The sequence below is a fragment of the Chrysochloris asiatica genome, unplaced genomic scaffold, assembly GCF_000296735.1.
Source record: "Chrysochloris asiatica unplaced genomic scaffold, ChrAsi1.0 scaffold00128, whole genome shotgun sequence".
In the NCBI taxonomy this organism is placed as follows: domain Eukaryota; kingdom Metazoa; phylum Chordata; class Mammalia; order Afrosoricida; family Chrysochloridae; genus Chrysochloris; species Chrysochloris asiatica.
Window position 1 is genome coordinate 9,524,136 of NW_006408646.1, and position 23,581 is coordinate 9,547,716.

Sequence of the window (23,581 nt, forward strand, 5' to 3'; positions counted from 1 at the left end):
ATGTTTCTGGAAAAGGGTGGGGGAAATGGGGAAGAGCAACACCAGCCAACCTTAGTGGAAAGATCACTTTCAGCTTGGAGGAGTGTGAGAAGACCAAGCCTTGGGAGCAGGTCTCAAGGCATCAAGGTGCAAGACTGCTCAATTCTGGGGAGTGATAAGCTGGAACAACCATCAGCTTCATAAAGTAGGTGCGGGTCCACCACTGTTTGGTAGGGGTGGGCAGGGAGGGCCTAAGGTAGATTAGAGCCCTGGCAGGATTTGTATGGCTCCTCCCTGCTCCCTGAGCCTCATCACCTGAACAGGTCTCCCCTCTTCCCAGCAGTCCCTGTTAGCTCCAGGCAGCCCCTATGAGCCTCCCCAGCCTTCCCTCTGCCACGGCCTGGCTGTGGGACCACCTCTGTTTGGCTCCCTGTGTGGCCCTGGGTAAGTCAAGTCTTGACCATTTCTGTCCAGTTTCCCAGTGGGGTGGTGGAGACCCCAGCAAAGATCAGGGTTTGATGAGCTCCTTGGAAGAAATTCTCTGGTGTTGCTCTTCTCTCCTGCCTCAGAAAGACCCTGAATGGCATTACTGGGAAGCAGGTGAGACCAGGGCATGGAAATGGTTCCCTGCGAATCCCTCTGTTTCTCTTTCCTTACAGTGGCCGTAACAGTGCCTCCAGTAGTTTCAGGCTGTAGAGTGGGAGACAAGGGATTGCAAGTATGCTGAAATTCCCTTAGTGACATCCTCAACTTTCTCTCTTCCCCACGATGTTCTCCAGGGAAAACTTGGCTGACTTCACAGGTCTTGCACCTGTTCCACGCATGGAGAAGCGGGATTGTGGGACTGGGCCAAGAGCAGGGTGACTCGCAGCCTCTTAGCCCCCGCATGACTCAGGTCACCTGGTTCCTGATGGGAGCAGCTCTGGCTCCGTGTGGGGTGCAGCCTTCTGGTGGGCCAGGAGGCAGGCCGGCAGGTGACTTCGGGCACAGTGGGGCCTTTGTGCCAGGCGGGCACCACCCTCCCTGCCGGCCCCTCCCCGCTCAGTTACAGCCCTTACCTGCTGGTGTCGTGGCCTCGCCAGCAGCTCTGACTCCGCTCCACCAGTTGCCCAGCTCCCTAAAGTTGCAGCCCAGCGAAGGGACCCCGCGCGGCAAAGACGCTGCCCCGACACATCAGGTCTCCTCCCCTCGGGGCTGATCATTAACCAGGAGGCCGTATAAGGAGCCAGTGGCCCGGACGGGCGGCACGTGTTGCCGCCATGGACACTAGTACCTGGAGTCCCGCAGTCACTACCTCGGCTGCGCCCCTCGCGCCGCACGAGCGTATCCGCAATGCCGCCGACATCTCCGTAATCGTCATCTACTTCGTGGTGGTGATGGCTGTCGGGCTCTGGGTATGTGGGGGTCCTGGACAGTTTGGCTGAGGAAGAGGGCAGCGGAGGTGAGGGGGTAGAAGTGGGGTGGGGAGATGCAAGGGAGAGTGACAGTTTGGGGACTGTGGATTTAATTTCAGGGTCGGAGGAACATTTAGAGGGCACAGTGAAAGGTGCAAGGGACCAAGTGAGAATGAGAAGCAGGAGAGGTGCTAAGAGACGTCAGCCAGGAAGGCAGGAGGATGCTAGGGAGTGGATGCTCTGTTTGGGAGAGGTTGTTGGAGGGTTTGAGGAGCCAGCTTGCAGCTGCAGGGAGGGACTGGGGCTTGGGAGAGGAGGCCACCGATGTGACTGTCCTGTCGCTGGAAAACACCAGGAGGGACACAAGCACTCTGACTAGACTGCTAGGCAGCAGGTATCTAGGTGGCAGTGGAGGCTGTCCCCACTCCTGGGAAGGCTGACCCCCTAGGCCTGGTGGTGCCAGGAAGTCTCAGGGGCTGGAACAGTTGAAGTCAGGGCAGGCGGGCCAGGAGGAGTGAGGCAGGAGGCTGGTCTGGCTCTGGGAGAGGGAAATGCTGGGGCTCTTTTAGGACACTGGGGACACACCAAACCAGAGAAACTTGTTCTCAACACCTGGAACTTGGAGATTTCACTATGACAGTCTTGGGCACACCCAGCCACCAGAAAAGGATTTGATCTCAAAGTGTGCCAATATTCCAGCCACTTTTAAGGGTTGATTTGGAAGGTGTCTGACCCAAGGACTGAGGGAGGCTGAATACTAGCAGATGGCTGTGTTTAACTGTTTTAATTTAGAGGAGAGAGAGTGGGCATTAACGCTTTCATAACTATAGAGGTTTTTTTTTAAAGAGGCAAAACGAAGTGTTGATTTGTGTGTGTGTGTGTGTATGTGCACGCTGATTTCTTGAAAAAGAAACTGTAGAGATCAGTTGTAACTGAAAGTCCCCTGGTCTCTGCCTTCATCCTCTGCTTTCCATCCATAAACAGTGGAAAATGTTCAGCTGGAAGCCAGAATAACCGAGTTACCGTACTGACTTGAACGTGGCTTGTGTTGTGATTGACGTGGGCTAACTGCCTCCAGACTCACTTTACTTACACAAGTGGAAACTAGATCTAGTCTTAGCCATTCTTCTGACTCCCCAAGGTTGTGGGGGTGGGTGAGTGGTGCGGAGAAACATGCAGAGAGGACTCTCTAAGCTCTTACAGAATCCTCCCCAGATAGAGTACTGTTGTCATTTGACCTTTAGATGTGAGTTGTTGTTGTGTGCCGTCAAATTGGTTCTGACTCATAGCGACCCTGTATAGGGTTTCCAAAAGCAACTGGTGGGGTTTGAACCGCCAACCTTGTGGTTAGCAGCCCCGTGCTTATCTTGCAGTGCCACACCTTGATTTATTTTTGTCACTTAAAATCAAATGGGCGTCAGTACTCAGATAGATATTCTATCTTCATAAAAAGCCATGAGACGGGAGAGCAGGAAAGGAGGTCCCCTTTTTACAGCAGAGTACACTGAAGTCTGATGTAGTTGTGATTTCCCAATGGTTATAGTAGATGGAATTGTTCCAAGTGTTCAGGTCTCTTGATTCCTGACTTTTCATGCCGCCTTGCCTGACCCCTTCGCAATCCCATCCCAATTTATACATGTTGGAGGCAAGTGACATATTTATCATTTGCTAGCTGTCCTACTGCTTGGTTTAGAGACAATTACCACTAACTGTTCCTTAATCGATCCCATCACAGTCCTTCCAGGTCTGCTGATTACAGTGTTTACACTTTTTAAATATTTGTGAATTGGTATCACTTGCCTTTTAAATGCTACTTAATGAGCCTATTAGTATTTGTCTGTGTTTAATCTTCCCTCATTAGCCAGTGCCTTTGGACCCTGATCGTTTAATGTACTGGATTTCTTCTAGCGGACATTCTTTTTTTTTTTTTGCTATTGAAGTGTCAAGATGGGTATCCCGCCCCCTTCATTGTCTCTGGACTGTACAGATAGAATGGTCCTGGTCCATTGTGCTCATCAATTTGGAAAAGACAGTTGAATTTCCCATCGGTCACCATTCCCATCTCTTCCAACATGATTTTGTTTGGTTGTATCCTGTTCTAACGCAGTCTCATCCAATTGTATCTGCGCTTGGGCTTGTTATTTCTTGAGCACAAGTTTCCATCATTCTTCCTTTCCTACCTCTCAGTTTATTTTCTTTTGGAGATTGTGTATCCTTTTAAACAGAACCTTTAACTTTATTCTTGCTGGAATATTGCACTAAGCTATCCTGCAACCCTTTATGAAGAGTTTAGGAGTGCTAGTGGTATAGACCCCCAATGAGATGGATTGGCCAAGTGGAAGCATCAATAGACTCAAGTGTGGCAACAGTAGTGAGGTTGGCCCAGGATCGGGCAGTGTTTCGTTCTGCTGTGCATAAGGTCGCTATGGGTCGGTACCGGCTCGATGGCACGTAACAACAACAACAACAACAAGTGGCATAGTGGATTATGCATTGGGCTGCTAATTGCAAGGTCAGCAGTATGAAGCTGCTCCTTAGGAGAAAGATGAGGCTTTCTGCTTATGTAAAGATTTATAGCTTCAGAAACCCTATACAAGGTCACTATGAGTCAGAACTAACTCAATGGCACATAACCACCACTGCCACATTAAATCTTGACCCTTTGACCAAATCTGGGCTGTTTCTGTATAACCTACAGCCAAGAATTGTTTTTACAATTTAGAGGATTGTAAAAGAACAGACAAAACAAAAAGAATGTGTGCCAGAATCTGTATGTAGCCCACAAAATCTATAGTACTTACTATTTGGTCTTTTACAGAAAAAAAAAAAAAAAAAATGCACTGGAAAATTTTTGCAATCATTTGAACCATAGGATCATTGAATTCCTGAGTTAGAATGGCCTTTGGGGGAGCCCAACCTTCCCATTTTACAGATGAGAATCAGAGAGGATGCCCAGAAGTCACTTAGAGGAATTAGTGGTGGAGCGGAACTCAAACATAGGTCTTAAGATCCAAAGCAGTCCCTGAATGGAATACATGGTCAATCACTTGAATACTGGTCAAAAGATTGGTGGTTCAAATCCACCCAGAGGTTCCTCAGAAGATAGGTCTGGTGATCTGCTTTTAAAAGGTCATGGTCTTGAAAGCCCAATGGAGCAGTTTTCCTTTGCACTTATAGGGTTGTCATGAGACAGAATTGACAACATGAAACCAAGGTAAATACTACTGTATGATTTCACCTTTCCTCCTTCCAGAGATACCTTCTTTGTGGTCATTACCACCATGTGTGTTGATGAGATAGCATCCTGGTAGTGCTGAATTCCTTCTCTTCTCACATATATTCAGGAAGCAAAAGTTGGCTTAAAATTGATCAAGTCCCGTCTTTTACCATCTTGACAATTGTCAACAGCCTTCTGTTTGAATTCTTCCAGCAGAATCTCTCCCCAAATGTCACCACTTCCATCCAACTCTTGATAACTCTGAGAGTGCAGAAATATACCATAGTACCAAGCTCAGACTTATGGCCTAGAGCAGGGATGGGGAACGTCCGGCCCATGGGCTGTATAAGGCCCACAATATCATTCGGTCTGGCCCTGCCAAGGCAGCTGCAGTTCCAGCCATCATCACACCGTTGTTGTTAAGTGCCATCGAGTCAGTTCTGACTCATAGAGACTCAGTATAGGGTTTCCAAAAAGTGGCTGGTGGGTTTGAACCGCCAACCTTGTGGCTCAAATTGACCTTGTGGTCCAGCACATTATCCTGCAGTGCCATTACATTAGTGGTGAGTTAACTAAATGTTTGACCAAACATAGCAAGCTAATTTTGAAGTTGATAATTTTGCATGGCCTGTGAATGATGTTATAAATTTTGGCAGAAAAAGGGTTTCTCACCCCTGTTCTAGAGTATCTCCCATGGTTTTGGTCCAGGGTTTCCAACAGCTCAATTCCATCTCAACACCTTGCTGAAAATGTGCATTTCCACTCCCAGATATACTGAGTCAGAATGTACAGTTTAACAAGATCCCCAGGTGATTCTTATGTATACCTGGGGATCTGTAAGAATGAATGGGTTTGAAGCCCTGCCTTGGTCATGCCTAATACAGCCCAGGCCAAGCATATTTGTCCACTTTATGGACTAGAAGATAACTGACCACACGAGAATCTTCTCTCTCCAAATCCTACAGCCCCCAGTTACTAATCTTTATCTAAATAGAGGCTGAAGTTCCTTCCTTTTGCTCATTGATGTATATATTTTTTATTCCACTGAGAAAGAAAGTGAAGCAGGAAGGAAGACAGAAACATGATGGGTCAGTAAGTGTGCTTCGTCTGACCCTGTGTCTTTTAACTGTGAATTCATTTTCTTCTAGTTGTTGGGTGGACAGGCAGGTTTAATTCCATAGTTTACAGAGGGCTTCTGGAGACTTGGAGCTTTTCTTTGCCCATCTCTTGCCCAGGGAACCAGTGCTTTTCTGTTTGTAGTAACAAACAGTGAGGAAGAGGGGAGGCAGGGTACCTGGACCAGGAAAAAAAAATCAGGATGGGTACGTGGGGTCTGGCTTTGCAGCTATGAGGGACTGAACATTCCAGAGGGGATGTGGATATACTTCTCCTCATCTTTTATCAATCCTCAATGTTTTCTAGATCTTCATTCTCACATTCTGAGACCAAATGGGGAGTTTTCCATCTGAGCTCCAAATTCATATTTTTTCAGCCCCTCCTACTGTGCCCCAAAGCTATTAACCTTCAGAATGACCTTCAGAATATCCTCAGAATGACCTTTTCCTCATCAATTGCCAGAGCCTGGGTCATTGGAACTTTTGGTTTCACTCCTAGTTATCTTCTTTACTCTGTAGGTCTGTTGGTCATCTTGCTATTCCCACAATGAGATCTTAAGAGCAAATCCTATTGTTGGAAGGACCCTGCCAGGAGTCTAGAAAGGTCTGAACCGTGTTCTCCCCGGCACTGCTTACTACTCAGTAGGTACCCAACAAATCTATGTTGATTGTTTGAGTGTATGAATGGCCCTGCTCCTAAGGGGCTAAATTCACTACATCTTTGCAATTTGAGCATGTAGCAATGTGTTATCTATAGCATCCATATTTATTGAATGAATGACAAGTTTCTGAGTTCCTGACATGCCACCCTAGAGGTTCATTTCTTTGGACCAGAGATGCTGTTAACCTCAGTTGTTACCTATGGGAATGCAAACATCACTGACAGGGCTAAGTCACAGTCAACCACTAACATCTTCAGGGAGATTATTGAACTTCAGTTGAGGGAAGGAGATTCACAAAAAGAGAGGATGGAGGGAGGTTTCAGAGAGGTATAGACACCATCCATTCTTTGTAGTGAAGACCTCAGTCTAAACCTGAGCTGGACCAGAAATAGACTAAAGACTGAAGAGACAACATTCTCAGGGAGCTATGATTGGGGATGGCCATCGTTTATTGAGAATTCACGTCAGTCTTCTCATAAATAGCCAGCTTTGGTGTCTTCCCACAGTCTACAGAATGAAACCTGTGCTTTTAGACAGGAATTTGAGGCCCTGCGGTCTATCCCCACATATCACTACTCTCCTCATTTGTATGCCTCATCCATGTACACCTGATGGTACTCCACCCCTTCCCACACTAGGTGTGGTTGCATTTATAGGTCATTGCCTCTGCTGTTCCCTTTCCCCTGACTAATAAAGCTCCATGCTTTGTTTAGGATTTGCTAAAATGCTGCCTCTCTCTGAAGCCTTTCCTGAAACCCCAGCCCAAAGGAATCTCTCTCTTTCCTCTCTATTTACCTCAGTTATCATAATATACCAAAAGTCATGATTCTAAGAAGCTCCTACCTAAATCCTCAGAGAGGAAAGATTTGAATTGAGTTTGAATGTCCAGTGATTTATGTAATATTTAGTTCTAACTTTTATGTTCTTAGAGTTTTTTTCTTGCTTGCTTCCTTCCTTCCTTTTTTCCTTCTTTCTCCCTCCCTCCCTCCTTTCTTCTTTTCTTTCTTTTTTTGGTTTATAATAGCTTTATTGAGATATAATCTATATACATATGTTTGCTTTTCAAAAGTATGATGTTTTATTAGGCATCTTGAGTATGCTTGTTAGAAAGGCATACAAAGTTACATTTCCCCTCTTTAGCAGATAAGGATACAGATCTCAAGCAGTGAGGTGACTTGCAAGTTGCAGAGGCAGGACTAGGACTAGGACAAGCGGTGTAACTTTCTCATCCTCAGTTTTTTGTCTGTCAAATGTAGAAGTCTACCTTTTTTTCATCTGCATTGAATTAGGAATCTGGGGAATTAGGAATGGGAAGGTGTCCCAGAAAGTCTAGTGGGTAGAAGAAAGTGCAAACATATGCCCAGGTATGTCCTTTGGGCTGGCAAGGACATGCTGTCCTAGTTTCTTATTAAATTTTGGACCCTTTTCCCTTCAGGCTATGTTTTCCACTAATCGTGGGACTGTTGGAGGCTTCTTTCTGGCGGGCCGAAGTATGGTGTGGTGGCCGGTAAGTTTTCCCTGAACTACTGTTTGCTTAACTATGATGTACACTTTAGCAACTTATTTTCTTCTTGGTATTGAGTGTTGGTGATTCATTCTCGCCCCCCTCAAATGCCTGCTAGTGGGTCTCCTGCTCACCAGATTTCCTGGGCACTCCTAATCTATTGTGGTAAGGGAATTTCCTTTAGATTACTCATGTTAGAAATCCTTTCAAGAGGAAACAGAAGAAAAAGACTGTACAAGGTGGTCAGTATGGAGAAGCAAAGACAGCACGCAGATCCAGGTAATCTTGGGCAAATCTAAGCTTTCACTTCTGTATCTATAAGATGGGCATAATGATATTTACACTTCAGAGTTTTTATTAGAAACCCCTCTTGACTACTAGCTAAAAGGCTGGTGGTTTAAATCCAACAGAGAAGTGATCTGCTTCTAAAAGATCATAGCTTTGAAAATCCCTTGCCTGCATGGGATGGCCATGCATCAGAATCAGTTTGTTTTTTTAATGTTTTATTGTGAATTATGTGATAGTTTACACGGGAAAACATTAGTTTTACATTCATCCTATTGTATATCGTTTCATTGCCATGGTTACAATCCCCTCCATGTATCATCAACCAGTCAGAAGTATACACTACAAGCCTGCCTCCCGGTCGTCAGCACACAGCCCCTCTCCCTCTCTGGGTCTAAAGTCCCCAGCTGCTCCATCTCTCCATGTCATCATCTCTGCCTTCGTCTCAGGCATCACTGCTTTTCTGGGTAGGGTCCCGCTCTCCATTCTTTTTCCTTGATGGTCCCAGGGACCTCCGCTTTCTAGACTGCAAAGTCAATCACTCCCCTCCTTTTGCTGCAAAACATCTACCTTTACATTTCCAACCCTCACAATCAGTCCTGATAACAATGATTCACTCTTGTATCTCAAGAGACCTATATGCATTTCCTTTCATCAGCCCTGCCTAGACAGATTGGATACTACTCAGTGGAGATTCTACCTTCCTCCAGGCCCTCTGGATCTAGGTTCCCTCTTGAAGCATCAGAATCAATTTGATGACAGTAACAACAATGATAGGAAGTGGAGACAACATGTGTGGTGGAAAAGATAAATAAATATGAACTCTGTTGCTTAGATTTTAAGCTCCAGGGAGAAGGGACTTTATCTCTTCTACCATCAGTGTCTAATGCAGTGCCAGACACATAGGAAAATAGACAGTTTTTGTGGAGTTGTCTTATGGAGCACAGAGCAGAGCTGTGCTCCATAGAGTTTTCAATGGCTGACTATTTTGGGAAGTAGCTTACCAGACCTTTCTTCCAAGGGATGTCCTGGTGGACTCAAATCTCCGGGTGTTTGGTTAACAGCATTAACCATTTGCATCATCTCCCAGTTGTCAATAAATAGTAACGTATTAGATGGAAAAGTCCCCACTGTTTCCAATCACAGTTTTCCTTTAAAAAAGTTTTTCTCACTTTTTGGTAGATTTTGTATTTTTTGTATGTACGAGGTGTGTTTCTTGATATTTGTATATGGGCAGACCCTTTTTCAATCAAAGGACAGACATGTGGTAGGGCAGAAAGAAATCTTACAGGTCTCTTTCATCATATCAACATAGGGCTCTGGTTTATCAATTCAGTTCAGTGACCTAGTTTTTTTTTTTGTGTTTTTGTGTGTGGCAAAAACATGAGAGGGCTTCAGGAAGTTTGTGAGGAAATTCCATCAGATTGTAATTCCATTTTTGCCACAAACTTGTTGAAGGCTCCTCATTTATAACAAAACATTTGCCAATTCAACCTATGAAGGTAAGTAAAAAAAAAAAGCATTATTATAAAACCACAGAAATCTTTATTAAACAAAACTATCAAAATATGAACCTATCTTGTCATATCCTCTATATCGATCTGTACACTTCTTGAAGGTGGTGTTTCCGTCTCTCTGACCCTTCCTCAAAGAAGTTTGCATCTCTGATTTACAACATGTCAAAATGGTTTTGGCATCCTTGAGGGATTAAAATCTTATTCTCTTTAAATGTTCTTTAAGTATTATGAACAAAAAGAAGCCTGAAGGGACAAGATCCGGCTGTAGGGTGAACGGGGTAAGGTTTCCCAAAGAAATTCTCATAAGACAGCCCTTGTTACCCTTAAAGAATGAGCAGGTGCATTGTTGTAATAGAAAAAAATAAAAAATTCCTCAGTGCATTTTCTCTTTTTCCCTCAACAATACGGTTTTCAGTTTTCTTAAAACATATTCATAATAAACCTCTGCATTTGTCCTGTGTTGTTTTAGAAAATCTATTAAGACTACCCCTTTGGAGTCCCCAAAAACAGTTCTCACAACCTTCTAAAGGAGCTCTGGTAGCACAGTGGTTGAGTCAGGCTGCTAACCTCAAAATTAGCAGTTCGAAACTACCAGCCATTCTGCAGGACAAAGATGAGGCTTTCTGTTCCCGCAAAGATTTACAGCCTTAGAAACCCTATATGAGTTGGAGCAGACTACACAGCATGTAACCACTACCACGAACCATAACCTTCTAAGCGGATCTCTCAGTCTTGAATTTAACTGGCCCAGTAGATCAGTCAGTGTTTCCCTTGGACTTTTTATTTTTGTGTGATGATATCCTAATGGAAATAAGACAAGTATTACAGAGAGAGCTTGTCTTCAACCACCCACTGATTACAGAGGCATGTTTAAATATGTTTTGTTTGTAATAAAACCCTGCATGTATCAGTTGGAACCCCAGTAGCAATAATTTTTTACTTGATCTTGTATTTTACATGCACATTTCAGTGACACATTTGATTGCATTCATCATGTTGTGCAACCACCATCATTATCCATTAAAATTTTTCTATCACTACTAACAGTCCAATGACCATCTTGATCCAGAGTTCTCACTGAAGCAACCAGTTGACTAATTTGCTTAAGGTACAGCTGGTAAAAGAGAAGGCAGATTACCAGACCTTTCTTTCAAGGTGTGTTTCAAGGAACTCAATCTCCAACCTTCTGGTTAACAGCATTAACTATTTGCACTCCTTGGGAGAGTGGTTTATGTACAGAGAGGGGAGTGACAACTGTGAGTTGGTTGAAGGAAGAGAAGCAAGAAAGTAGATTTTCACTGTCATGGTATGTTTAGCACAGGGAGAAGTTACCAGGAAATTTGCCGCATTCTGCAACTGGCATTTAACCAGTTATTTTTGAATGGATTTTGATAACTGCAACCTTCACAATTGCTTGCGTTATCCAGGAAATCATTTCTGTTTGATCCTTAAGGTAACCAAGAACAATGGACTAATGCTGATTTCTCTGTAGGGTCTTTCATGGTGATCTCTTCTGACCCCTCGTGTATGTAGAAGCATACACATTCAGATACCTTCTTTCTTGCTCCATGCCAGTGACTTTTGATTTTTCATGCTTTGGAAGTTAGTGTTTTTCTAAAAGTTGATGTTGAAAATGCAGCTCTGATCCCACTGTTCAAGATAAGGTTAGGTAGTCTTTCTAGAACTGTACCAGCCAATATGGTGCCAGTCACCACATTGGCAATTAAATTAAAATGAGATAAAATGAAAAATTCCCTTTCTCGGTTGCACTTTGCATACTTCAAGCATTTGGTAATGACAGGTGGGCAGTGGCTCCCAAGTTGGACTACACTGATCTAGAACATTTTTATCACTGTAGAAAGTGCCACTCTACAGATTTCAGTCCAAGACTGTTATAAGTTTTAGTGGACTAGATATTTGCTGAATTAGACAACTGAGCAGGACCTTGAAGTTGACTTTAATTACTTTAAAGGCAGTGTATTCCTCCGCTCCAGTTAGGGCTTCAGCTCCCTTACAGCAAGTCTGCTAGTGTCCAGTCTCATCTCTCCCATAATTTGGATAATAAACACACCACTTTCAAGACAAACCATTACATTTTCAAACAGCTTCTTTCCTCTTCTGTAGCCTGGTGTGGCATTGTAGGATAATGCACTGGGCCACAAGGTTGGTTTGAACTGTGAGGTTGATGGTTCAGACTCACCAGCCACTCCTCAGAAACCCTATACAAGGTCGCTATGAGTTCAAACCAACTCAACTGCTTTTAACAACAACCACAGCCTACAGTTAAGATGAAATTACATCTTTTCATGTAAAATTTTTAGGGCTGATTTATTTGGGGGTAAGATGTTGCTGTTGTTAAGTGCCGTAGAGTTGGTTCCGACCCATAGTGACACTGTATAGGATTTCCAAGGAGCAGTTGATGAGCTTGAACCACCGACCTTGCAGTTAAAATGACTTTGCAGTCTGATGCATTAGCCCACAGCGCCACATAGCACTTCTATATAGAAGAAAACAAAAATCCTTACAACTGAGTCAATAAGCAACATCATGATAAAAAGAGAAAAGATTGAGATTGTCAAGGATTTAATGTTACTTGGGTCTATGATCAATGCCCAAGGAAGCAGCAATTAAGAAATCAAACAACATATTCCATTAGGTAAATGTGCTACAAAAGACCTCTTTAAGGTGTTATATCAAAGATGTCACCTTGAGGACTAACGTGTACATGACTAAGTCATAGTATTTTCAATCACCTCATTTGCATATGAAAGTTAGATAAGGAATAAGGAAAACTGTAGAAGAACTGATGCCTTTGAATTATGGTGTTGGTGAGGAATATTGATATACCATGGACTGCCTAAAGAATGAAGAAAATTCTGTGTTACAATAAGTACAGCGAGAATGCTCCTCAAAAGGGAGGGTGGTGAGACTTCATCTCTTGTACTTTGGACATGATATCAGGAAGGACCAGTCCCTGGAGAAAGACATTTATGCTTGGTGTAAAGTGGCTGTTGTTGTTAAGTGCTGTCGAGTCAGTTCTGACCCATAGTGACCCTGTACAGGGTGTCTGAGGAGCAGCTGGTGAGCTTGAACCGCCGAACTTGCAGTTCAAATGGCTTTGCAGTCTGGCACATTAGTAGAGGGTCTGTAAATAAGAGGAAAACCTTTAATGAGATAGATTGACAGAGTGGCTGCAACAGTGAGCACAAAGCTAGCAACAGTTGTGAGGATTGTGCAACACTGGGCAGCATTTCGTTCTCTTGTGCATAGGATCACTATGAGCCAGAATCAACTCCATGGCACCTAACAACAACATTTACAACAGAAAAGGTGCTATTTCAGCACTTTTCACATGTACAATTCAGTGAGAGTCCTGGCATGGCACTGTAGGACAAGCACTGGACTGCTAACCTAATGGTTGATGGTTCAAACTCACTAGTGACTCCTCAGAAACCCTATACAGGGTTGGTATGAGTTGGAAGTGACTGAACGACACTTAACAATTTAGTGACATTAATTACTTTCATCATGTTGTGCACCCTTCACCACTTCCATTTCCGCATTTCACCGTCACTCTTGGTAGAAGCTCAGTAGCCCCCAATCAATGAGTCTTCTGTCCCTTTTCTGTTCTGCTCCTGGCAACTGCGAATACACTCCAGCCTTTACATGCTTTGCCTGGTCTTGCTATTTCATGTAAGTGGGATCATACAACATTTGTCCTTTGGTGACTGACATATTTTATCCAGCATAATGTTTTTGAGGTCCATCCATATGGTAGCATGCTTAACAACAACAAAACCAGTTATCCATTTCTCTTTATGAGTAATACTCCATTGTATATATGTACCACATTTTGTTTATCATTTTTGGAAGGGAGGACTCTGGTTGAACCTGGATTGATACGCCTGAGGCAGTGGGGGCTTGGGGAGAAAAGCGAGAGGAAATTGGACCTTGTAAAGTCTGAAAACAAGACAGAGGAGAGGCCTGTTTGGGAATACTCCTATAGTTTAGGGTATTTGAAAGAAACAAAGTTGGTGAAGTTCTAGGAATTCTGAGGAAAAAGACCATTGCTCTAAAAAAAATCACTGAGCTTGAGAGAAAGAGATAAATAGTTTTCCATAGAAGTGATGTCAGCTTACACAGGGCTGTCTCCAGGCCTTCAACAATCATACCTGAATCAAGCCAAACAAACTGAGTAACAAAAAACCATGAAGCTATACCTTACATAATTGTGGCTCAGGATTCCCTTTCTCTGTGGCACTGTAACTTGGCGCCTTGAACTAATAGCTGTCTGCGTACTGTGTTGCAATGATTACATGGTGATGTGGGAAATGTGAAAGCAGGAAGTCTGTGAAGCCCAGGAACTGAATTCTCAGGGGTGTGTGGGGGAATTCCCTACTCCTTGGTTACTGGCTGCAGAAATTACTCAGAAAGGTGGGGCCCCAGAAACACAGCCCAGTGGAAGCCTCTGGTTTGGATACTTTGGATCGAGAGTTTGGTCATACCTTCTGGAACTATTAGTTGATTGCATGGGAACAGTGGGGTACAACAGGTTGAATCAACCCTTTAGCAAGTCTCTTCAACTCAGAAGTAAACATTGCAAAGGTTGGGAAGTAGGAACCTTACAAGGAACCAAAGGACTTGACTTGTCCCAGCTCTGAGACATACAGCATATTATTTGCCTTGCTGAGTTTCAGAGAAACTCCTCTGTAATTCAATATTGTAATCTCATAGGATCTTCCAGGACAGAGATGATAAGATTTTCTGCCACAGAGGAGGGCAGGAGCAAAGGAAAAATGGGCATGGGCATGCCTGTGCATCACCAGCAAGGGTCTTGATGATGGAATGATGGTGTGCTTCTCCACAACCACAGATCCTTTCCTTCCTTTATTGTTACAGGATCATCAGAGAGAAGTATGTCATTGTGGGTTAGGGCAAATGTTGGCAAACCTTTTCTGTAGAGGATCAGACATAGGTGGGGTTTGTGGATCCGACAGGAAGAGAGAGAACCAGGTAAATGGACCCAGGAGAGGCAGAGAGAGCACCAAGGGAACGAGCTTCAGGTATATATGACAGGGAAGGAAGACCTGTCCTTGAGCTTCTATGAGCATGGGTGGCAGTGACTGCTGCCTCCTCTGGCCCCAAGTTCAGCTAGCCCTGCCTCCCATTCTGCCTGCTTTCCACCTGTAGGTCTGTGTCCTTATTCAGCCCGATGCCCAGACAGGGGGCCAAGCATCTGTTGATCTTAATTTTCTTCTTCCTCTGTTTTATCCTAGGGTCTTGGATATAGTAGGAACTTGACAAACATTTGCTAAAATTTTTAAATATTTCATTTGTTGTTGAGCGTATATACAGTGGAACATATATCAAACAATTTCTACATGTATAATTCAGTGACATTAATTATGTTCTTCAAGTTGTACAACCATTCTCATCCTCCTTTTCTAAATTTTTCCTCCCCTGTTAACATCACTGCCCACTAAGTTACCTATCTAATCTTTTCAAGCTACTGTCATTAATTTGATCCCATATAGATAGTCCTTAAGAGTGCACAATACTAAACACTAAACAGTCTTTGTCTGTTAAGTTACATCGCTGTAATTTAACAATGGTGAGGGAGACTTTAGGGGATAATTTTGGATTAAAATTTAAAATTACCACAGTGCTATAGTTTCAGGAGTTCATCTAGCCTCTATGGCTTCCAGAAAATCTGATTCCATGAGAATTTGAAAAGCTGGTCTGCATTTTATCCTTTTTAAATCAGGATTCTACTATAGACTCTTTGATCAAAATATTCAGTAATGGTAGCTGGGCCCATCCAGTTTTCTAGTCTCAAGGCAAAAGAGACTAGTCTTTGTGTTGAGGCTCATTGAGACACACATTCTATTTCTTTTCAGTCTGTCAGTTTGTTGTACTGTCAGACTTGTGTGTTGTGTGATGCTAGAAGCTATGCCATTTTAAATACCAGCAGGGTACACCCACGGTGGACAGGTTTCAGCTGAGCTTCTAGACTAACACAGACTAGGAAGGAGAGGCAGACTACTTCTGAATGTCTGTTGTTGTTGTTTCTAGGTGCCATTGAGTTGGCACCGACTCATAGTGACCCTATGTACAATAGAACGCTACTGAAAATCTTATAACTAGCAGTGGAACACTGTCAGATAGCACCAGAATGTTGAATGTTGAAACATGATGAGTAGCACCAGAATATTGTCAGGTAGAGTGCTAGACATTGAGTCCCTCAGGTGGGAATGCACTCAAAATATGAAGAACTGCCTTCTCTAAGTAGAGGTGACCTTGATGATGTGGATGGAGTAAAGCTTTTGGGATCTTCATTTGCTGATGGGGCACAATTCAAAATAAGAAATAGCTTCAAACATCCATTAATAATTGGTAAATGAAATGTGTGAAGTATGAATCTAGGAAATTTTGAAGTTGTCAAAAATGAAATGGGACACATAGAGGTTGATATCCTAGGTGTTAATGAGCTGAAATGGACTGATATTGGCCATTTTGAATCTGACAATCTTATGGTTTACTATGCTGAGAATGACAGATTGAAGAGCAGTGGCATTACATTCATTATCAAAAAGAACATTTCAAGTTCGATCATGAAGTATAATGCTATGTATGATAGGATAATATCCTTATGCCTAGAAGGAAGACGAGTTAATACCACAATTATTCAAATTTATACACCAACCACTAAAGCCAGTGACGATTAAATTGAAGAATTACCAACTTCTTCAGCCTGAAATTGATTAACCATGCAATCAAGATGTATTGATTGGAATGCAAAGGTTAGAAACAAAGAGGAAGGATCACTAATTGGAAAATATGGCCATAGAAATGATACTGGAGATTGCGTAATAGAATTATACAAGCTCAATGACTTCTTCATTGCAAATACCTTTTTAAAACAACATAGAAGACAACAATATACATTGACCTCACCAGATGAAATACATAGAAATCAAACTTACTACATCTGTTGGGAGAAAGAGTGGAAAAGCTCCATATCATCAGCCAAAACTAGGCCAGGTAAGACTGTAAAATAGACCATAAATTGCTCATATGCAAGTTCAGGTTGAAGTGGAAGAAAATTAAAACAAGTCCATGAGAGACAAAATGTAACCTTGAACATATCTCATCTGAAGTTAGAAATCATCTCAATAACAGATTTGATGCATTAGACACTAATGATCCCAAACCAGAAGGATTGTAGGATGACATCCAGGACATTATGTAGGAAAAAAAGCAAAATGTTATTAAGAAGGTAACAAAGAAAGAAAAGACCAAAATGGAGTGTCAGAAGAGACTGAAACTAGCTCTCCAGCAAAGAGACGCTAAAGCAAATGAAAGAAAGAGGAAGTAAAAGAGCTGAATAGAAAGTTTCAAAGAACAGCTGGAGAAGACAAAGTGAAGTATTATAATGAAATATGCAAAGACTAGGACTTAGAGAACCAAAGGAAAGAACATGCTCAGCATTTCTCAAACTTAAAGAAATGAAAATATTCAAGCTTCAACTTGCAGTGTCGAAGGGATTCTATGAGTAAAATATCAACCATTTCAAGCGATAGCATAGAATCAAGAACTGATGGCACTGAAGTCCAAGCTGCAGTAAAGGTATTGATAAAAAACACAGCTTCAGGAATTGACAGAATTCAAATAGAAAACTGTCAGCAAACTGATGCAGCACTGGAGGCACTCACTCATCTATACTAAGAAATTTGGAAGACAGCTAACTGGCCAACTGATCGGAAGAGATCTTTATTTGTGTCTAGTCCAAAGAGAGGTGACCCAGTGGAATGCAGAAACATCAGACAATATCATTGATGTCACATGCAAGTAAAATTTTGCTAAAGACAATTCAAAAATGGCTGTAACGGTACATCGACAGGGAACTGCCTGCCAGAAGTTCAAGCTGGATTCAGACGAGGATGTGGAATGAGGGAGGTCATTGCTGACATTAGATAGCTCTTGACTGAAAGCAGAGAATACCAGAAAGATGTTTACCTGTGCTTCATTGACTACCCAAGGCTTTTGATTTTGTGGCTCATGACAAGCTATGGACAGCATCGTGGAGAATGAGTATTCTGGTACACTTACTTGTGTTCATGAGGAACCTAGTACATAGGTCAAAGGGCAGTTTTTCAAAAAGAACAAGGGGACATGAAATGGTTTAAAATTAGGAAAGGTGTGCACCAGGGTTATATTCTTTCACCATTCTTATTCAATCAGTGTGCTGAGCAAATAATCCCAGAAGCTGGATTATATGAAGAAGAATGTGGCATCAGGATTGGAAGACATATTAACAATCTGTAATATGCAGATATCACCTTACTTGCTGAAAACAAAGAGGACTTAAAATACTTACTGATGAAGACCAAAGACCACGGTCTTCAGTGTTGGTTGCACATAAATGTAAAGCAAACAAAACTCCTCACAACTAGACTAATAAATAACATCATGATAAATGGAGAAAAGATTGAAATTGTCAAAGACTTCATTTTCTTGGATCCACAATCAACACTCATGGAAACAGCAGTCAAGAAATCAAACGATGTATTGCATTAGGCAAATCTGCTGCACAAGACCTCTTTAAAGTGTTGAAGAGCAACAATATCAGTTTAAGGACGAAGGTGCACCTGACTCAAACCATGGTATTTTCAGTAGCTTCATATACATGTGAAAATTGGACAGTGAGTAAGAAAGGTCATAGAAGAATTGATGCATTTGAGTTATGGTGTTGGAAAAGAATATTAAGAGCACCATGCACTGCCAGAAGAACAAATAATTCTGTGTTGAAAGAAACACAGCCAGAATGCTCCTTAGATGCCAGGATGGAGAGACTTTGTCTCTGATGCTTCAGACATATTATTAAGAGGGACCAGTACCTGGAGAAGAACATCATGTTAGGTAAAATGGAGGATCAGCATAAAAGAGGAAAACTCCCAATGAGATGAACTGGCATAGTGACAGCAGCAATGGGCTTAAGTTTAACAATGAGAATAGCCTAGGACTGAATAGGGCTTAATTCTGTAGTGCATAAGGTTGCTTTAAGTTGGAACCTACTAGACAGCACCTAGCAAGCAACATTCCTTCTTCTTTTGTTGTTCCAGGTGAATGGAGTCCAATTATTGCACCTTGGATGGCTACTTGCAAGCTTTTAAGATCACAGGCATTATATAATGAATTCAGAAGTGTACTAACTAACAGATGTTCTAAACACATTATTAGGCCAGTTAACTGGGATTTACCATGAAATCATAACTGTATACCTCCAAACCAAGAAACTTGGTTGTATATAAGTAGCTTCAGCAGCTGCTTTACAATTTTTATTTTTACTGTTGTTGCTGTAATATTTGCTAAATTAAAGAAATGGGAGGGGAGAGAGGGACATGCCTGAATCTAATCCGAGTGACTGATTTCAACCCACATTGGACCCCTAGGTAACATTTTATGTGGCTGTGTTTTTTCACTATCTCAGGATATTTGATGCTTCTCAACTTTAGGGAAGTTTTTGTAAAACTTGGCAATGCCTATAGATTTGGATCTCCTTTGTGGTGAGAATTTCTTGCTTAGCAAGTGAGCTCCTACGTTGCTTTTGTGCAACCTGTTCCTTATTTTCTTTTTACTCCTCCTCCTCTTCTGTTTACTCCTTCCTCTCCTCCTCTTATGTCTTCTTCTTTGTCTCTTCCTCCTCATCAGCTCTTCCTTTTTCTCCTGAATGCTTCCCTGATTTTTACCTTTTTTGTTATTTTGGCAGAGCCATTTCTCACCTAGTCTTCATGGCACATAGTCTCCTCTGAGGAGCTTCTCTGATTAATGCCCAGCCACTCATCATTCTGGTGTATTCTTTGTGCTTCTATGCATCTATTGGTTAATGTGTAGCCAAGATCCTTTTATCTAGTTAGTACCTTAGACCCTTGGCTTCTCCTTTCTTTCCAGCTAGTTTCTCAGAATTCTCTAACAGGTTCCCATTTCTTCAGACAGAGAAAAGAAAATGTGAAATATACTCAGTATTTCTAGTTGGCTGAAATCATAAAAGAGCTGAAACTATTAGTTAAGATGAAAGCTTTGGATTACTCATATTGGAAATGTTTCTGGGCTTTCCCTGTCTACCATTGGATGGTAAATTGAGGCAGGTACAGCTATATGTATACTTTTGGGTAAACTTTACATTTAAGGAGTTGATTTAGAGCTGGAGTTAAGAACATAGACTCCGAAGACAGATTGACTTCCTAGCTTTATGGCCTTGGGTAAAGTGCTTAAGTTCTCAGTACCTCAGATTTCTAAACCTCAAAATAGAGATCATGACACTTACCTCATGGAGTTGTTTTGAGGACCAAATCAGTTAATACTTGTAAATCTTTTAGGACAGTATATAGTTAGTACTATTCAGGGGTTGGCTATTATTATTTTTTATCATTATTGTAGTCTCTCATCTCCAGTTCTTCCTCCTTAAACTGTGAATTCCATCATCTACCCATTCATTAATGCATTGCTATTTCTTCACTCAGAGTCCTTATATTGTGCTATAAGATAATCACTTGACTGCAAGGTTGGCTTGAACCTCAAGGTAGCAGTTCAAACTCACCAGTTGTTCCTCGGAAATCCTATACAGGGTTGCTATGAGTTGGAACCAACTTGGGCACTTAACAGTAACAGCATTCCTTCATTCAACAACTACGTGTTGATTTCATGTGCCAGATTCTGGGCTAGGTGGTAGTAAGAATTGGTGACATATACATATTTTCACAAAACATACAAAATTACAAATAGCGGTGTTAAGAAAGAAATGTATTGAGTTGTTTATGGCATCAGCCTGAATGTGTCCAATCTTGTCTGATTTCAGAAACTAAGCTGGTTAGTATTTGGATGAGAGAAATGAATTGAAGCAAAAGAGGTGAGGAGAAGGGCTCTTAACCTACATAGAAGGATCCAGCCAACCAACCAGTTGCCGTGGGATAGATTCTCATCATTCATTGCGACTCCATGTATGTCAGAGTAGAGCTGTGCTCCATAGGCTTTTCAATAACTGAGCGTTCAGAAGTAGATCACAAGATCTTCCTGGTTGTCTCTGGGTGGACTGAAACCACCAGTCTTCTGGTTAATCGGAGAACATTTATATCATATAGGGCCTCTCATCTGAGGGTCAGGGAAGACCTTCCTCAGGATTGGACATTTCGCCTGAGACTAGAAATAGCAGAGGGAGTCAGTCAGTAAATAAGGTTTGGGGATGTGGGATCCAAGCAGATGGAACAGAATGCACAAAGGCCCAGGTGTGAGAAGAAGCTTGGAGTATTTGAGAAACTGAGAGGGGACCGGTAGTGCATTTGGATCAAGTATTGTGGATGATCTCCAAAGCAGACTTATCTGGATTGATGGGAGGAGTGTTCTCCAGTGTCTTTGACTTAAAAATGCCAACAGAAGCCCTCATCTGCTGTTTGTGCCCCAAACAGCTTTAGCTGTGTTTTCCTGATTCCCTGCCCCTTTGATACTTTGAGCAAGGAGGGGTACTTGTGAAGATAATGAATGAAAGACAATGATTGTTCATGTAAGGCATGAGCTGCCAAAGAGCAAACAGAGATTATGATGACACTGGAGCAAGGTCTAAATATTTACCAGACTCTATAGACTCCAAAAAAAGAAAATATTCTGAAGATAAGAACCCTACCTTGCCTTCTGTCTTAATCCAGAAAGTTTGATTCATGACAGATGGTAAGGGTTCAAAGTTAAACCTCTTCAAACTTTCCTTCTGAAAGAGAGCTTATTAAGGAAATCGAGAATCTAACCAAAATGAAAGACGAGACCCTGAGAGGATGAGGGAGGAGTGAAAGCCATGGTTCAGATGAACACATTAACTTGATGATAAGGGTCAGGGCAGTTCACGAGAGAATCCTTGGGGGTAAAGAGTGGGAATGAAAGACTATGTGTGGCTATGTCTCATGTTCCCTTTCCCCAGAGACTTCAGTCACATTAGGTTTGGGGACTTTTGGCAAGTCATTTTACTCTTCTGAGCCTCTGTAATATGAAGTTAAGAATAATATATACCTATTGGAATTGAGCTCTGGTAGCGTAGTGGTTACGAATCGGGCTGCGAACCTTAAGGTCAACGGTTCGAAACTACCAGTCGCTCCGCGGGAGAAAGATGAGGCTTTCTACTCCCGTAAAGATTTACACCCTCGGAAACCCTGTACAGGGTCGCTATGGGTCGCACCCGACTCGATGGCACTTAACAACAACAACAATTGGAATTGTGAGGAATAAATAAGACAAATTGAATGAAATGACTGGCTCAATGCTGGATCCAGAGGAGGCATTGTAAAATCCAGTGTTCCTCTCTCTTGGACAGTGTGGTACCTAGCCTAGCAGCATCAGCAAGACCTGGAGTCTTGTTAGAAACGCACATTTTTTTCCAGCCCCAACTCAGACCCTCTGAACCAGAAACTCTAGAGGTGGGCCCAGCAATTTGAGGTTCAACAAGACTTCCAGGTGATTCTTATTAGGGTCATCAGATTTAGCAAATAACAATACAGGTGGTGGTGGTTATATGCTGTGGAGTTGGTTCCAACTCATAGCAACCCTGCATAGGGTTTCTGAGGCTGTAAATCTTATGGGAGCAGAAAGCTTCATCTTTCTCCCATGGAACGTCTGGTGGTTTTGAACTGCTGACCTTGAGATTAGCAGCCCGATTCATAACCACTACACTACCAGAGTTCCTTAACAATACAGGACACCCAGTTAAATGAGAATTTCAGATAAACTTTTTAGTATAAGTATATCCCATGCAGTTTTCAGAGCATGTTACTGTTGTTAGTTGCCAATTTCAATTCCGACCAATGCTGACCCCAAGTGTTACAGAGTAGGCTATGATCTTAATGCAAGGAGATCATCAGACCTTTGCCTCCCTGGTACTGCTGGGTAGGATTGAACCATGAACCTTTATTTGGCAATCAAGCACAAAACACTTATACCACCTAAGGAGCTCTGGTAACAACATAGAGGTTATGAGTCAGGCTGGTGGCAACTACCAGCGTTCTGTGGGAGAAAGATGAGGCATTCTGCTCCCTTAAAGGTTTACCGCCTCAAAACCCTATACAAGGTTGCTATGAGCCAGAAATGACTCCATGGCACACAACCATCACCACCCACCACCTGGGACCTTGTGAGAGCATGGTGGCTCTATAGGATAAGCACTGGACTATGAACTACAAGGTCGGTAGTTCGAGCCCACTGGCCCTCCTTGGGAGAAAGATAAGGCTTTCTACTCAGAAAGTCTGTACAGGTTAGCCATGAGTTGGAATCAACTCAAGGGCACTTTACAAAAACAATAACAGGGATTTTGTAGTTTGGACATATACTGACAAGATATTCTTATTTAACTGGACATCCTGAATTTTAACTCCAGATTCTAATGTATGTTGAAGTTTGAGAACCGCTGTCTAATATCTGAAGTTCTGGAATTTCATCATTCCTTAAAGGGAAGGACAGCTGCAGGGAGCAGGCAGTCACATGGACGTGCTGGGGGTTACATGGTTCATTAGCAAAGTAAGTAGTTTTCTGAAGTTAGTTAAGTGCATGTTCCAGTCAAGCTGTGATGAGCTTGTTTCCTCAAAGAGAAAATGACCTGTGACAGTTAGGGTTCTGTGTTAACTTGACTAGGCCAGGATATCCAGAAGTTTAGCAGTTTGGATGTGCTTGTTCCCATGGTGATGAAACCTAATACAGGCATTGTTAACTATGATGAGTGGCTATGAGTAGTCAAATCAATTGAAGGTATACTTTCTTGAGGGTGTGGCCTTCTTCCAATATAATGGCATGTGGGAGGGACTCTCTATCTCTGTTCCATCGGGGACCTGGGACTCTACAATTGTAAGCCATTTCCTTGATAATAACTTCTCT

At 42.4% G+C, this 23,581-nt stretch overlaps 1 protein-coding gene across 3 annotated transcripts in view; it reads left to right on the top strand.

Moving 5' to 3' along the window:
• Window positions 1-1,238: 1,238 nt before the first annotated feature.
• The window catches only part of SLC5A1 (solute carrier family 5 (sodium/glucose cotransporter), member 1), a 64,987-nt gene continuing 42,644 nt past the window's right edge, over window positions 1,239-23,581 (top strand). For 2 of the 3 annotated variants that reach the window (XM_006869288.1, XM_006869289.1), the window contains exons 1-2: window positions 1,239-1,373; window positions 7,803-7,874. In XM_006869288.1, the coding sequence (XP_006869350.1) occupies window positions 1,239-1,373; window positions 7,803-7,874 (207 nt within the window). The remainder of the gene's footprint in view (window positions 1,374-7,802; window positions 7,875-23,581) is intronic. The other variant, XM_006869290.1, reaches the window with a different exon arrangement.